At 30.9% G+C, this 17,749-nt stretch overlaps 1 protein-coding gene across 1 annotated transcript; it reads left to right on the plus strand.

Annotated features, from left to right (window-relative positions):
• Positions 1–1,001: 1,001 nt before the first annotated feature.
• Positions 1,002–15,614, plus strand: LOC111001162. Its single transcript, XM_045632474.1, has 5 exons — positions 1,002–1,104; positions 11,534–11,739; positions 13,321–13,456; positions 13,818–13,951; positions 15,162–15,614. The coding sequence occupies exons 1-5, from the start codon at positions 1,002–1,004 to the stop codon at positions 15,384–15,386; spliced, it is 804 nt and encodes a 267-aa protein (XP_045488430.1). The 3' UTR covers positions 15,387–15,614.
• Positions 15,615–17,749: the final 2,135 nt, after the last annotated feature.

Raw genomic sequence — 17,749 nt, forward strand, 5'->3', positions numbered from 1 at the left:
GCGTCCAGAATCACGAAAGAATATAAGAGAATGTATATGTATATATAATAAGTAAATAGTTCCTCTGTTATTTTCGTAGATATGAACGTAAGTATTTTTGAACGGAATAAGATGTTTACAATTAGTATAAAAATTGTCGAATATATTCCAATCGTGTAATGACGTCACTGAAGTTATTATTAAACGCGACTTATGTTTCAAGCCACCACAATATTTCGCGACGAAAAAATGTTCAAAATTTAAATCGATAATTCAGAGTAAAAATAAAACCAAATTGAAACTGATTTACTCGATGAAAACAATACTATCACGAGAAAGGAAACTAAGGTTAATAATATGTATTAAATTTACATAGCATTTATATGGAAAACTTTTATTTATTACAGTAAATTTTAACCTTAATAATTAAGGTTAATTGTACCATTACCTTAAAAAGGTTTTCAAAACTATAAGTTTCCAGTGAATGTTGACATCCCACCTGACGCTCACGCTTTCGCTCGCGTGAAAAAGACTCTCTTGACCACATTTTAAAGTGGAACGTATTTATGTGCTCGACTATAGAGGTACTAGAAAATTGCTACACAGATGAGGGGACCGGCCTTTTGTTTACGCCCTGCTTGTGTTTAAAATAATTGCTTAAATTTTAGCACTCTATAAACATATTGGTAATTCTATAACTATAAATATTCGTACTGTTTTTAAATATTTAACTGAAGCGAACGGAAACAATCTTGTATTTATTTTATTAATAATATTTTGAATCCTATAGAAACGATAACGTCATTCCACTCGTACTTCATCTCACGGTTATCAATGACTTGTGTAATCTTTATGTCTATGGTCTATGTTCAGCTGTATTGCTTAGTCTGTGGTATACGAATTTACACGTGTAGTAAAATCGCTAGTAGCTAGTAACAAAATATCGCATATTGGCACACGAATTAAAACACGACAGGCAACATTGCACGAAACTGAACCGCGCAATAAAGTTTTCGATCGAAATGCCCAAGTTGGATATAACTTGCGAATCCTGTAGTCCACTTCGTATTGCATGCACTCGATGGAGCACGTCCCGTGATGGTCACGTTATCCGACTTTATCCGGGTAAGCCTGGATAACCAGAAAATCGATTTATGTTGGAAATGCGCAATTTTCAGTTACAGTTGAAGGTTGTGTTCAATTGTCAAAAGATACCTTATAAAGCAAGGCGGGTGAATTGTGGCTTAAAGTTTACACAAAGGCTGTTGTTGTTTTAGCTGTTATTAATAATGATTGCAAAACAATTAAAACTTCGTAAACTTGGTACTGTATTCATATAAATGCCAAACAGGCACATAATTAATTAAAAAACTTTTGAACAAATACGTTAAAAATAAACAAAAATAATTTGTTATTTTAGTTTTTTTACAAGTGTTGTATATAATGTATCTAGTAGGAATAGAAATGTATATTATTGGACCATGCCCTTCCGTAAGATTGCTTTGCCTAACCAAGTTCCTTGTTGTAATAAATTATAATGTGTCACGTGTAAAATATTAACATAAGGAATGCAATAAAAATTTGGGTTATATTCTTTTTTTTTCAAATATATAAAACTAGTGAACGATCTATTCATGTAGTTGGTGTGTAAGGTCAGTAACAAAAACATTTCATATAACTTTTGTTATAAATTAATAATAATAATTAATAATTTTATTAAATCTATAATTCTATATTTTCTTAATAATTTTTATTATCATACAGTAAATTACCTCATCATTAGAACTGAAAAAATAAATTCAGTGTCCTAAAGGTACGAAGGATGGCTGCACCTCAAAACCACAATTGGTATCAAACTCGATCTCACTAACCAAGTTTAGTGCAATCAAACGTCACTATTACTAGCGTAATAGTGACGTAACTCATGAACAACCACAACATTTGTACAACAGTCGTAACTCGGTTTGCGATACGGAATTTTGGTGGCAATATCTGGCTACAATAACACTTGCTCCATTAACCCTTGTACCCACAATGATCGTCAAATGAGGGAAACAGACTAGAACGTAATGACGATGGGAGTTTAAAAAAATATTAGCGTCGTAAGGGGATAAACAAATTTTCTCGTAACCATTACATGCATGGTATTGTTTTATACCCATTTAAACAATTACAAATGCTTCATTTTAGACAAATGACGATCAGTGGGCGCAAAAACTCACAGTTGAAAATTTTAAACAAAAGTTTTTCTTCACGAATAAAGTTCAAGCAAATTAAATGAGCATTGCAGGTCTAAACAGTAGTATATATATTAAAAGACTATACCTCTATGTTTTGTTTAGAACCCAGATGTTCACTACGGTGATGATCACTTACCATCGTGTGACAACCTGTCTTGGTACTCCATATTAGAAAAATAGTCGTTACTAAAATTCCAATCAATAGATGATGATGTCATCTACCGTCCCTACACACATATAATTTTTGCTACTCACAAAACAACTCTTATTTATTAAAAAAATATTACTTTTCCATTATTTCCTATTTTATTGTTTTAATTTCTAGAATAAAAAAAAATAAAATAAAAATAGCTAGAATTTAATATTACTCTGTAGATAATATCCCTAGTGATGTTTTTTATAACGCTTTATAATGGGTGTGGCGTATAAACCTTTTCATTATATGCATTCTTTATATATTATAGCACAATTGCCCTAGTAGCTACAGCATAATGTTTAAAGAACTTTATTTCTCATTACAAAAACAGAAATATTTTATTTACATGAGAAACTTAATATTAATATGTATATATTATATACGAGCGAGATACACGTCGCCATTAGCCGTAACAATTTTAGTCAGCTATGTTCATTCTAACATGCATCTTTAATGCCTTTTTGAATTTGTCAAACACTCCAATATTGCGAATTTGAGATGGTAATTGGTTAAATAATTGCACACCCTCATACCTAATAGATTTCTTCAAATAATTTGTACGCGGCTTCGGTAAGATAAGCAAACTCGCTCGACGAGTATTGCGTGTCGTTGTGTGTTTGATTTTTTTAAACGACAAGCAACTATGGATAGAGTTATTTAAAATTTTTTTTATCAAAATACAGGTGCTATATACATACAGTTGTTTAATTGTCATAATTTTGGTTTCTTGGTAGATTTTATTAGTCGGTGTTAAAAAATTGTATCTAAATAATGATTTTATTAATTTATTTTGTAGTGTTTGTAAGTTAAAAATTATGTTTTTACATGCCGTACCCCATATTTCAATTAGATATATGAAATGTGGCTTGACTAAACAATTATAAATTAAATGACGTACGGATTGAGGAATACATTTTGATATTGACCAAAATCTGCCTATAAGTGATTTTAGTTTGGTAATTATGTGTGATATATGAAAGTTCCACTTTAAATATGTATACAACTCCTCTCCCTGAGGAGGATAAACTTAATTCTTATTACTTAATTCTTTATCTAACAATAACAAATACTAAAGAAAAAAGGTATAGGAAATTTAATGCTTTGCGAATAGCCTTATAATAAACGGTTATATTGTGTCGATAGCCATTAAACTATAAAATCCCTTTGTTTACGTTCTTCTGGACATATTTTACGAGCCATTATATGTTGTAGGCGCGCGAGGAGTAACATATTTTATAATGCTCTCGATATTTACATTATACATTATATGCCATCTTTCTGTTATGAACTATGGGTTTTAAGCGTAATTATGATTGATTAAATATCATTTTATATTCATTAATGTATATAAATTTGTAAGATTATATAAAAGTACCTATACAACGTTAAAATCCGAACAAGTTTAAATTTAACCTTTTAAATTCTTAAAAGGCCGGCAACGCACTCGCGAGCCCTTTGGCATTGAGAGTGTCTATGGGCGGCGGTATCACTTAACATCAGGTGAACCTCCTGCCCGTTTGCCCCCTGTTCTATGTAAAAAAAAAGTAAAATATTATTCATACGGCGTATATAATATGTAAATTCTCGTGTCGCGGTGTTTGTGGTTAAATTCCTCCGAAACGGCTTTCCGATCTCATGAAATTTTGTGTGCATATTGGGTCAGTCTGAGAATCGGACAACATCTATTTTTCATCCCCCTAAATGTTAAGGTTAATCCAACCCTTAATTTTTTTTTTTTAATTTTTAGATTCATTTTTATTTTTTATATATAAATAAACGTCGAACAATATACATTTTAGGATAAAAATATATCATACTTTGAAAAGCGCAGTCGGAGTAATAACTTTTCTTTACAAGGAAAACTGTTGACTGTCGTAAGCAATTCGAGCACAAATTATTTTCTTTCCGCCACTTGTTAGTGCAGCTGCCATTTAAGTATCAAATGTCGTGTTCTCAACAAAGGTTAACTTTACTCGCCTCTTTAACTACTCGACTTTAAGCGTCCTTCAACCATTATTTTCACTCAGCATTTTCCAATCATCACCTCTATGAATGCGGTCTTTCAAACTTTAGACGACTTCACCTGCGTAGAAAATTATTGCTTGCATTTGTAATACTTGCTCTTGTGTGCAAACTGTCAAATTTTAGTTTACTTTTTTAATACCACAAAATTCACTAGTAGTTAATTCATTAGTAGTCGTAGTTTTACTAACCCTTTTGGCCTCATCCTTTTTTAGTTACTAGCTGACCTGGCAAACATCGTTTTGCCATGTACTTATATCATTTATGGTTATTGTGCCTCACTCGACATAGATAGGCATAGTGTGTCGAGGACTTTTTTGTAGATATTTATAAGATCTACAATTACTTAGAACATTTTATGGTTCTATCTTTAATAATTTAGGCAGGGTACGCAAAATAAGTAACTTTTTAGATTGATTTTTTACACCTTGTGTCCGAAAAACCCTAATATCTTACGGAACCCTATTTTTGTTCAAAATTAAATATATCCTATATTACTCGTGGATAATGTAGCTTTCGAATGGCGAAAGAATTTTTAAAATCGGTCCAGTAGTTTATGAGCCTTTTCATTACAATCAAACAAACAAAGTTTTCCTCTTTATAATATTAGTGTAGATTGTATTATAGAACTACTTAATAAGTAACATTGATTTCATATTAAATTTCCTATTTAGTTTGATCTTATATTGAAAAGCGTACTCGAGACTGATCCCTGACTCTCTGGATGAATCAAGTAAAGGCCCTTACATATCTTAACATCACCCAGGTTTGACGAAGACAGCAAGAAATTGTGCGGCGACTTACAAGGCGTTTCAGAAATGAAAGGCGCGATTGAAGAAGAATATTACCTCAAGAATTTGATTTTCAAATTAATATCAAAATACCATTTCTTAATTGTTGTTAATATCCTATAACCCCTAGGTGGGGCAGAGGGCGTCCACATTGAGTATCCATCGCATTCGGTCTTGAGCCTCGTGTTTCACCTCGCCAAATTTATATCAAAATACCATAGTATCTAAAATTATGTGCAATGTGTGGTACATTTTTAAGTTAGTACTACTTGTACCTATCGTATACGAATATTACCTACAATATGTGTGCGTTTGTCGGTCCTTTCAACAATGGCTTTGTCAACTGACTTTATCGAAATGTCTGTATACCTCAGTAAAGGCTATTATAACGATAACAAAACTGTCGTCTAACAAGAATGCAATAGAAAAAAAATATGTGTGTGTACAAGAGTACACATTTTTCTACTGTTTGCAACTTTACGAAAATGGGGTAGATAAGGCTTAAGCCTTAAGAAAATCAATTTTTTCAGTCATATTTATTGCTTGCTAATTTTAACAGATTTCTATACATTCACTGATACTTACAATCAAAAAGTTAGGTTAACCTCAAATAAATATTAAAATCATGCTCATACGTGTTGAATTTATAAAACGAAATGTATAATCACTCTTACTTTTCTTGTAAATTGACTTAAATTTGAACAAGTCTTTTTATTTTATCACTTTCAAATTAATATATTGTTGTTATTATTGTCATATATTACATAATATTATTTACGTCACTATACTAAACTTCGATAAAAAAGCAACATGGCGCGTAACCGAAAAACGTGTCGTTTTCTTACAAAATGTCTGCTATATGTCTATATGTGTATGTATAAAGAAGTTTCACTTCAAAAATGCTTCACATCTTCAACCATATGTTTAATAATTAATATCTACAACTAAATAAAACATGTAATTTTACGAATTTGTTTATAATATAAGTATAAATTCTCCTAGTTAATTAAATGTACCATCCGATATTTGGTGATATTATTTCCACATAGATCACTCATTAAATTACACAGTGCGCAATATACTGGAACACCGACCACTTTAAATGTTCCAGAATCCTATAACTGAATTATCTGGTTAGCAAAATTATTCAATTGTATGGTCAACAAATGTAATGCTTTTTGGTGGTGAAATTTTATACAATTTAAATACTAAATTTGCTCATTTATGTCTATTTGTCTTGTGTAACTAATTATAATGAGTTTAATTTGCCTTACATTGTAGAATGGGAAAGCATCTTTCAACTTCTAATGTGATAAGGGGTGCCCGCAAAATAATTTATTAATTTATCTATATAATGCTCTGTTATTTTCTTGTAATTCGTTTTAGTGTGAATAAATAAATATAAGTCAGCTTAATCTTAAAACATTTTCAGACTTGTAAAGTTATACAATTTAAATTATAATAATAGATTACAGATTTAAATTAGGTTCCTGTTTAGCATATTTTAAATGAAAACTGGCCTCAGTTTACTGCATAACGTGCATTGGCTCAATATCAAATTAACATAGTGGATTATTTTCATTTCGATCAACCCATTGAAGTTAGATGAAATGAAGCGGATGCTTGATCACATTAGGTTTATTGAATGCAATTAAAAACTCTGAATTGCGCGTACAGTATTTTTATTGCAAAAAGCGCTTAATACTACAACCGTCTAGGGTATTATGAGAAATGTATACTTTGGAATATATTTCTTCTTTTTAATTGAATAAAAATCTAGTTATCAATGTTTAATGCATACGTATTTCTTATTGATATGGGTCGGAAGTCATAGCACAAAAAAAATGTGTGCGTCTAGTGTACACACGTAAGAAGTAAAAATTATTTATGACCTTTTTTTTCGAAAAATGATCTACTGTATGCAACTTTACAGAAATAGGTTAAATAAAGTTAAATCAGAGAATTTATAAATTAAATAAAAAAAACTATAATATATAAATTCTGAAATATTTTACATTTTTTGTAAATTAATTAACTAATTTTTACAAAATTATAATTTCAATCATTGTAATAGAATTATTACTATCATTGTTACCGCTAATATATTTTTTTGTTATTAATTATTTCGTTACGAGTGACATTCTTCCGCTAAGCGCCATCTTTTTCTTATCCCTACCACGCGTGATTCAAAGTATACTTTCTCCAGCGGAGTAGGGATTGGTATATATACATGGAGTTATATATGGAGTTTTCGCTCGGTTATTAAATTTTGTGGAATGTAAACAATATATTTGGTATTTCAGTTACCATAAGCCATATAACACAAATATACAATAACGACATCAATGATAGTAATAATTCTATTACAATTAATGAAAATCTTTGTAGTAATAAGCTAAAATGTAATAATTGTAGAATTTGTATTTATGTCTATGATAATAAAAGCCTTTTATTAAACTTTATCTAATTTAACTTTATTTAACCAATTTCTGTTGCGTATAGTAAATAATTTTTTGAAATATATAAATAAATATAACGTCATAAAGAAGTTTCACTTCTTACGAGTGTACGCTAGTACACACACACTTTTTTTTTGTACTGGACTTCGTCAATATAAAAAAAAACAATGTTTGTAGCACCCACTTTAGCTCAGCTGTACAAACACTTGGTGTCTTTCAATGCGTTACACCCGAATGCTGTGCATTTTGATTTCCGCTAAAACAATATACACATTATCCTTTTAAAAGATGAAATAAATTTTGACATAGATGTCAGGTGACAGATTTTTAATGCATTTTTTGTGAAAGGTTGAGAAAATGTAGTGCACGACTCATTAACTATTAAAACTTAATAGGAGTTGAGGTCGCTATTCTGTTGAGAAAAAGTTAATCGGAGCTGAATCAACTGTAATTTTCATTGCATAAATTAATTGTAAATACGAAGGAAGGAATTATATTTTTCAATTTCTTGTTGTATAATTTCACCGTCTCCTGGTCTTCTAAATTCTAATTAGAAGCCGGTGCTCTTGCTAGACATCTGACCGTCTTCAGGTAATTCAAATAAGTGTTTAGTAAGGTAAGTATCCAATTTGTAGGAGGAACTTGGGAAATGAACATTTTGTCGACTTGATAAAGTCAGCAAGAGTATCGCCTAGGTACAAAGGCGCCTTATTGAAACCGGATAAACGGTTATTATCTAATACCTAGACTAACGATGGATAAAATACTGATTATATTATTAGTATGCAAATGGAATATCTAGTTACTATTTTAAATGTGTTTCAACTTGAGTGGAAAGTCGATCGAGCATTACTTCGTAATAGACTATTACTAATATCCTCTATGCGATTGTTGTAAAAGTATTGTATGTATGAATACTTTTTTATATAATGTTCTTTAAAAGTCTTATCAACGAACACAATCTAAATTGATAAATAGTTAATACACTTAGATTTTAATTTTAGTTGGTGAATGTACACACTTTTCTCAGTACGTTTTCATTACTTAATCTTCGTTCAAGGCTCATTCAAGACTTAGAAACTGAAGTAATAATTTTTTGATAATTTTTGAATTATATTGCGAGAACACAATCGACATAATTTTCATTAAAAACGGCATTATACAAAGTATACATAATTAAAAGTGCCGGGAACAGCTATCCCAATTACCTACGGCATTAATAATACTTTCATCAAACCGCAATAAAAACAGTGTTTTTTAATTCTGTATTTATTTTAATTTTAATATAGAAAATAGGAATAGGAATGGGGCGTTGATAAACTGAACCAGTGACCTACTTGTTAACTAAAAAGAACTTTTTATTCAATATTATCTTTAATTTTAGTGCCGTCGGTCTATTTAAATTAACAAGGTCTAACGATGTTTTTATGTTAAAAAATTACTTCTACTTAACAACTGTAATCACTAAAGATGTCTTTAAATTCAAAAGGAGGTCAGGACTTTTTATAATTAAAATATCATACATTTCAAATTTATTTCATACCTTCAATATTTAATAAGGTAGTCGGACTCAATGCAAACGTTTAATCTGATTTCGCTGATCCTACAGCGGAATATTATAATCTTAAATCAGATAATTTTAAAAATTATTCAAAGGTACCAAGATAAGTCGTTAGCGAGAAAATCAAAGTAAATTCCTGCTTCTAATTCCTTGGTTAGTTCGGAGATTTTCCATTGCATCGTCAAAATATTATATTATTCGTTCTATTTTAACATTGAATGTGGGCCGAACTATAAAAGAAATTGTAAAGTCGAAACGATTTATTGAATACTGCGCTGCGGTATTGTTACCGAGTGAACTTTATTTCATCTTTAACTAGATAGTATCGTAGTTGAATAGTTATGGAAAGAAATTAAATTCGTTTTGAACATGACAAAATTTTATATTGTAATGTGCAAAACTGTTATAAACTTAAATCAAAGTGAAGCCATTTTCACATCAACATTTAAGACACTTGGACAAAGGCATACATTGAAGGGTTTATATAAGCCCAAGGACCATAATATACAAGAGGCAAGAGCAAGGTAAGTTTTTTGAAGTGAAATTTCTTTAGGTGAATGAGGCGTCACGAAGGTGTGCAGCGTTTTTGGCGAAGAATAATACACGAATTAAATAAGAATACATGCTATTGGTTGATGTATTCGCTTAGTTACATACTAGAACTATAGATGGAAATTCATCATATTATGATTACCATGATCATCTATTGGGGCCTATTACCTTAGAAATAATTAATTTACAAAGAAGTTTCACTTCTGACGCACACACTTTTTAGTGACATTCCACTAACCTGAGAAGGTTTTTTCACCGTACGAGCATGTATTTATTGTATAAAAAAATATTTTGCAGACGGACAAATCACTTGATTTTAAAGGCTTGAAAACTGCAAGACACTATGCTGATGTTTTAAATAATTGAATTAAATGTAAATTATATATATTTTTTTTACCGTGAATTTATATATGTAAGGTCAATATATGTCAAGGTCATTCTCACAAAAATTGATATACAAATATATTTTACGTGTAAAATATATTTCGTAAATGTACAACAGCGCTCTGCCATTAGCAAATTATCTATTTATTAAATCTGCTAATCCAGCGGGTAGCACTTTGATACGGTAATAATCGCGCGAAACCCCAAAATAAATCCTCTTAAAGCCTATAACGTTTTCATTAAGATGAGAATTGTAAAAGAAAATTCCCTTTTCTTATCTACATTTTAGTCTACTTTGAGTATTGTAATTTATAGTTAGTTATTCGAAATTAATTAACCACAAAAGGTAGATAATTGCAGGCTACGTAAATTAGCGTAAAAAATCGTTTGTCTTTCTCTACGTAAGTCAGGAGTCATATTTTTGAGAAAGGATATCCCAATGTTTCGTAGAACCATTATATCCAAACATTCATCTAGAGTTTTAGGAGGAATAAATTTCATTATTCTTGTTATTTACGAGTCACATCCCATATCCTAACCCAATTTTAGAACGTTCATTTATAATCGTATTATTCGAGTTGCATGAACGATGTAGCCCGTAGCATAACCGCGCGTAGCATTTCGTAGCAACAGTTGCTCTCTGAACCCGCTACGTTGCACTCGTTTGGAGTGCTATAATAATTTTAAAACGCAATGACATTATAATGCGGTAAATTAAGAAATATTATTAGAAATGTAAATTTTAACTGTGAGAAAATGATGTTTAGAATCGTGTGTTTATGTTTCCTTGTGTTTCATGTAAAAGGTATATAAGAATTTATTTTACTAATTCTTTGTAACAGTTTATTATTATTTTTGAAATTTCCATAAATGTGTTTTATATTTTCATATAAGGTTTTAAATTTTAAATATTTTCAACTTCTTCCAAATAATTTCGTCTATTCCTTAACACTCGTTATGACACATAAGTACTACCGTTACAGTCAACGAATTCTGTAGTATCAGTGCAATTACGTATTAAATGAATAATAAACTAACCATTTACTAAAATTGGGACAATTAACATAACTCCGTATTCCTTTATCTACTGATATTACGTATATTTGTATGTATTAGAATTTGTGTGATATTTTTGAATTTGAATTTTTTATGATCATTATTAAATGTAAAAGAAAATCGTAATTTTAAATGTGTTTATACAAACATTTTCTTGAAATTTCAAGCCAAAAGTCAAATCTACATGATTTCAAGGAAGCTTGTAGAAAACCCACTGTTTTTTGTAAGCTGGTCCTTATTGTTTATATGTTTAAATTAATAATTGATAAACTTTATCTTTCTATAATTTTCAGTATCATACGGCCTTCAAATCGTTGCTATATCCGTACCAAGTATGAAACAACGTGGAGAATCTGTCACTCTAACTTGTGACTACGATTTGGAAGGAGGAAAATTATACTCAGTTAAGTGGTATAGGGATAATGAGGAGTTCTACAGATATATGCCGCGTTTGAGGCCTCCGCAACACGCGCATAGATTGGAGGGTGTTAAAGTTGATGTATGTACTTTGAACGTTGTTTTACTTAAAAGTGTAACATCATTAAAAACTACAAGTTTTAATTTAATATTGTAAACAACATCTTTGAACTTCACGTATTTAGTTTTAATTCATTTGCTTAGCTTACCATGTGTCTAAGCGTAATAAGTGTGTAAAGGTCTAGGTTTCGATTCCTGGCAAAGCAATAATCGTTTTGTTGGATTGTGGTCTGTAAAGTTGATTCCCAGTGGAGGGTCATCCCTACGACATCCTATTTTCCAAGTTATACTCCTCACTCAAAGGCCGGCAACGTACCCACTAAATATGGATGTCCTTCGTCTGCACTGACTGCCCTTTTTGGGCGTTCCAAAAGCTAGTTCGCCCCCCTATTATTTAAAAAAAAATGTATAAGCTTTCGTGAAGATGGTTGAGACTTTAGAATCTATTGTCTACACTAATATTATAAATAGGAAAACTTTGTTTGTTTGTAATGAATAGGCTTAAAACTACTGGACCGATTTTAAAAATTCTTTCACCATTCGAAAGCTACATTATCCACGAGTAATATAGGCTATATTTAATTTTGAACAAAAATAGGGTTCCGTAAGATATTAGGGATTTTCGGACACAAGGTGTAAAAAATAAAATAAAAAAGGGGGTAGCATATCAAAATGTTCCATGTTGGCATGTACTAAAAAGGTAGGCTAGGCATTAAAGAGAAACGAAGTTCGCGGAAGCAATAAATCTGTTATTCGTACTATGTTCTTAATTCTTAATAATATTCCAGAAACGCCATAAACAAATTAACTTTCACAAAATTTATTGTAGTAAAAATGTTTATTATTTCGCCAATCATTGGTTAGTTAATATAGTAAATAATATTTTTAGTCAGTCAACTGGCATTTTGGTATCTATATACAATATTGACTAGCATGGCATATAACTTAACTATGATGATACGTGAGTTACTTTTGTATTCTTATCTGTGTACCAAAAACTGAAATATGTGGCTGCTTATTATTAAGATTAGAAATACTATATAAAATGAACATTGTTTATAATAGCTTAACGTGGATATTTAGATTTCGCCAAGCCTTCATAATGAATATCATACTCGTTCCTTTTAGTTCTGGGCCTCAAATTCCTGTATCATTCATGTCATCTTGTCATATATTGTTTTTTCGCTCATTTGTTTTTTTCACTGTACAAGGAAAAAAATCCATTGGTTCGAATCAACAACCTCAGGGAAAAGAATCTTACACTGAAGCTACAAAGCTAACACTGTTCACGGCTTTGTCTCTTACGTTTGGTAAAAAAAGATATTTAATGACGTGTAAATAAGTGAAACGAAAATGGTGTACAAATAATATATTGGTATTATAACATAAATGCATTGTTAACAAACTTTCAACAATACTAATCTATTGTTTTTTTTAAACCACTACCGCGCTTATTATTACGGTTTACCATGTTTTTTATGTATCAATAAACAATCGGCAGTGCTCAACAGATACTTAATTTAATTTAATTTTACAGTTTACATTAAGTTATAATGAGACAAATTAAGGAAGTAATTATAAAAACTAATAAAAACCTCAACAGCTGGAGAGGTCAAGCGCTCGGCGTGTGCACCTTCGGGATCTGACATTAAAGTCCCGAGGCCTCTACCGCTGCGAAGTGTCTGAAGAGGCGCCCTCCTTTCACTCCGCACAATCAGAGGCTTTCATGGAAGTCTATTGTGAGTCAACTTACGCTTTTAGCCGTGTTTAATACTGAATACCTTTAATGATGTATAAAAATAATTTAGTCAATTGCTAGGTAATAATAGATAGGTAATGATAGAAGTTCATGTAAGTAAAAATGTAACCTAGTTTTTACCTACATGATTCTTAAAAATTATGTTGTACGTAAAATTAACATAAAACTATGTAGTAAATTTAAGAGTGCTGAGTTAACCGTCTAATAATAATTGTTAATAATGTTCGGCTTTACCTCTAAAGGGGGCAGGGATATTTTTATCAACGTTCACTGTTATTTTTTTCGTCTAAGCTATGGAGGCATACGTCAGTGCGTAAGTTATGAATCCCTTAATTTTTCAGATTTCTCGCGCGAAAACCCACGTATAGTTGGCCATGAACGAATATATGAATTACATGAGCCACTGGACGTCAATTGCACATCGGCTAAAGCATTTCCAGCACCGGCTTTAGAATGGCACATGGATGGACATATGGTAAACATTTTAATAAATAATTCCCTATGTATGTGCATTTAAAAAATTATAATTTTTGCGATTGGCGATTTGGACGTATGTTGATGACTCACTTATTCATTTAGCCTGAACACAAATTGTATGTATAATAAAAACTCATAATTTAATATTATAATAATTTAGCTTATGTAAGATCACACGAATCCATATTTGAAATACATAAATTATTTGTAATAGCAGCATTTCAATGAGAAGTTTTTTGTAGTATTAACTTTCTTAAATTTCCACTTAAAACAATATCCTTGAGCTAGCAATTTTTACCTAAAAAGTCACTTTTGGCGTGGCTTAACAAAAAATTAACGCTCTCAATCTGATTTGATTTTGAAGCTATCTCATATCGAATGGAATGTCGTTGAATGGAGCTAACCGAAAACAAAAAGGGTTTTCAGCTTGAGCTCTTCAGTCGGGTATTTTTAAAATCTGAAAAACGTCGAATTTCCCGCTTTCATAAGTATTTGAATGAAAACTTTTTCAGTTGTACTTATTTTAAAATATATAAAACTCTACCACTTCCAACTGCCGCATTCGGTTTTGAGAGGAACTTTAATTGTGGAATACAATACTTTAATTATTGGTTAAAACAGCTTGGTGCTTATTAAATAAAACAAGTCTTAGTGATATACTATAGTATATATATAACTGTTGTCATCATTGTCAGTTTTAAGATTACGATTTTAAGGTCAATTAATAAATTATCTATGCGTAGGTTTTATTGCATTAATACAGGCAGATACGCTCGAATTAGGAGTAAACAATATTTATTGAATATTTTTTTGGTTGTTCTTTTAGTAACAAAAAAGGTAATCACATCCTACGCCTGTCACATGATGGAAAAATTCGATGATAGAGGTTCACATTTGCGGTAAAATATTCGCCTACGTAAAAACCCCAAAATACTGAAACTTTTCTTTTATCAATTTGTAAAAAAGTTAAGGTATTGAATAGCTTATAATTCCCCTGCCGTACTTAAAGTCGTAAAATAATTTGTCTCTATAGGTACTAGGTCTACCATAAGCTTGTAAGGCTATGAAAAATAAAAGGGAGAACCAATTATGATTATGTGAAAAATTTACTTGATTTTATTCAATTTCTTTTTCTCTTTTATATAGATGCGTATGCATCTAATGGTCTCATTATAACTATTATTTATTGTCGTATTTACATTTTTCAGGTAACAGATAGATCGTTGCTGATAGAATACGATCCCGAACCTGTACCACAAGGCTTTTATATTTCAACTTTAGGACTTCGGGCGCAGGCCAGGCCACATATGCGGGTGCGATGCATTGCCAGCATAGGAAATCATAAGCGGGAGAGAACTGTTATAATAGGTAATAATAATAGTGGTGTTGTTATTACCATAAACTTTGTAGAGACACCTACAATCACACCCTGAAACGCGATAAACGCGCTCCTTACGTTCGCTAAGATATATCTATTCAACTTCTCGACCTTAACCACTGGGCCTTGTCAAGGAACCTCCCTTAAAGTCGGAGCGAGAGCAACGCCTCCCTTTCTCTTTAACCAAATTGTCGAAAAACTATGTAAATTTATGTATTTACGAACATTTCATATCTTCTTACTTACATAATGTTACTACTGTACCTTACATACGACCAAATTAATGTGGAGACTATTAATATCTAATTATGGCGGTTCATGATTAAAATGTATCGGCAAAAAATCTTTAAAAAGAAAATCAAAAGACGAATTTCATTAAGGGAAGTCTCTCAAGGCCGGTTTATGGCCCTAAATGAAAGTTGCTTACCTTCGTTGGGATTCTAGTCGTAATTTTTTACATTGACTTTAATAAAATCTGTGTTGCCTTTTCAATTGGAATGACGTTGGATAATATGTTGATCATGTTTGGGTTAGATTTTATTTTATGTACATATATTCAAACTCGAGTCAACTACGACAGCGAATTGTGAATTGAACATAACCAATGTAGTCGACTTCCCTAGAATGAAACTATACATATTCTAAATCCATTAAAACTAAATATGTTTATCTATTTCCGTTATCATAACTTAAATCCGCGCGACAACTCTTGAGAGTCCTAACCTCATTGTGAAACTTTTTTTTTTGTGAAAAATTACTTAATTTGAGTCCAAACAAACATTACATTCTAAATACAATATAATACATATAAGCACTAGCGTTTAAAAGTATATTATGTATAAGGTTAACCACAGTAAATATTGTATTCAGAATGTAATGTTAAAATCTATATACTAATTCTATAAATTCATTATGCTAAAAAGGTAAGAAAAAATGATTGGTATGCCATACTTAACATCGTCGATTTTAGTGTCTAAAAATGACGCTTTGTAGGCTATTCACATGGTCAATTATTTCTTTGTTCTATCCAAGCATTGTGAAGTTAGATACAAGGCCACCATTGCTCTAACACTAAATTCTAAAATATTAACATTTTATTATTTTTATTACAGAAACCAATTCATCGAATCGCTACATAGAAACGAGCTTTAGTCCAATAGTTATCATCATCAGTTATGTATTTTTATATCAAAGTATATCATGATAAGTAAAATACTTATATGAAAATTGTAAATAAATTTTTTGTAAGAAAATCTACTAAAGTTTGTATTATGAATTTTATTTTTATAACCTACCAAGAACATTTGTGTGTCATTAATATGCCAAACTCAGCTTATATTTAAATAGAGTCCGCGCCACCACTCATTGCCGATGGACGCGGCGCTAGTGTGGTGTACTAAGATGTTACTAGTGCTAGACGAATTTTACCCCAACATAACATAAATAAGGCATAGATAAAAATTAAGATTTATAAAAAAAAATTATGGACTTTTCATCAATGTTTAATTCATTACCAGATTTTTTTATAATAAGTATGGTGATCGTGATTTAGTTCCATAATATCAGGATCGCTATCAGATGTGTCTTGAATTTCACTATCACTGAATGAAACAAACTAAACCACCAGATCTAGTGGAATATCCACTAAGTTGGCAACACTGGGCGGAGATGTCTAATTTAGTTCCAGGGTTCCCGTCGGCAATGAGTCGTGGCGCGGACTATAACAAGAAAACCCTGCTAAATTACAAGATACTTTTGATATTCTGTAAATATATTATCAAATTCATTTCTATTTTCTGTAAACATAGAAAATAAAAATGAATTGGATTGGAATTGGTTAATATATTGAAAACCCTTTATAGTTTATTTGTCGGACGTCATAAGTGCAACGGTTATCTATATCGGTCGCTAACTCGCACTTCCCAACGCGGATAGCATCGCCGCCACCATGGTCGATCACGCGTATTCAGCAAAGCGTAGACAAACAAACAAAAATCATTTATTCATATAGGTAACATAATGTACACTTATGAGCGTCAAAAAAAAAAGAAATATACATTAAATTAAATGATTCTAATTTATCATTTACTGCCAGTTCTCAAATCAAGGGCGAATCTAGAGGAAGAGGAATAATAGAGGAAGAGGAATAATAGAGGAAGCTGATCTAGGAGAAATCGATTCAATTTCACAGAACCTTTAGCATGATATAAACTTTCATAAATAATTCGTATTTTCCCAAAGTTTTACTTCCTATCCAAGTATTGACACAAGGGAGCATTATTTTTTTCATTAAAAATAATCAAGAGGATATAGAGATAAAACACACACAATCATTGTTGTAATTGCTGAATTATTGACCCTTATTATGAGATTTAAACTCCATTAAAACCTTTAAAATCAAATATTTATTATCATATT

This window comes from Pieris rapae, chromosome 19 (genome assembly GCF_905147795.1).
Source record: "Pieris rapae chromosome 19, ilPieRapa1.1, whole genome shotgun sequence".
Lineage (NCBI taxonomy): Eukaryota > Metazoa > Arthropoda > Insecta > Lepidoptera > Pieridae > Pieris > Pieris rapae.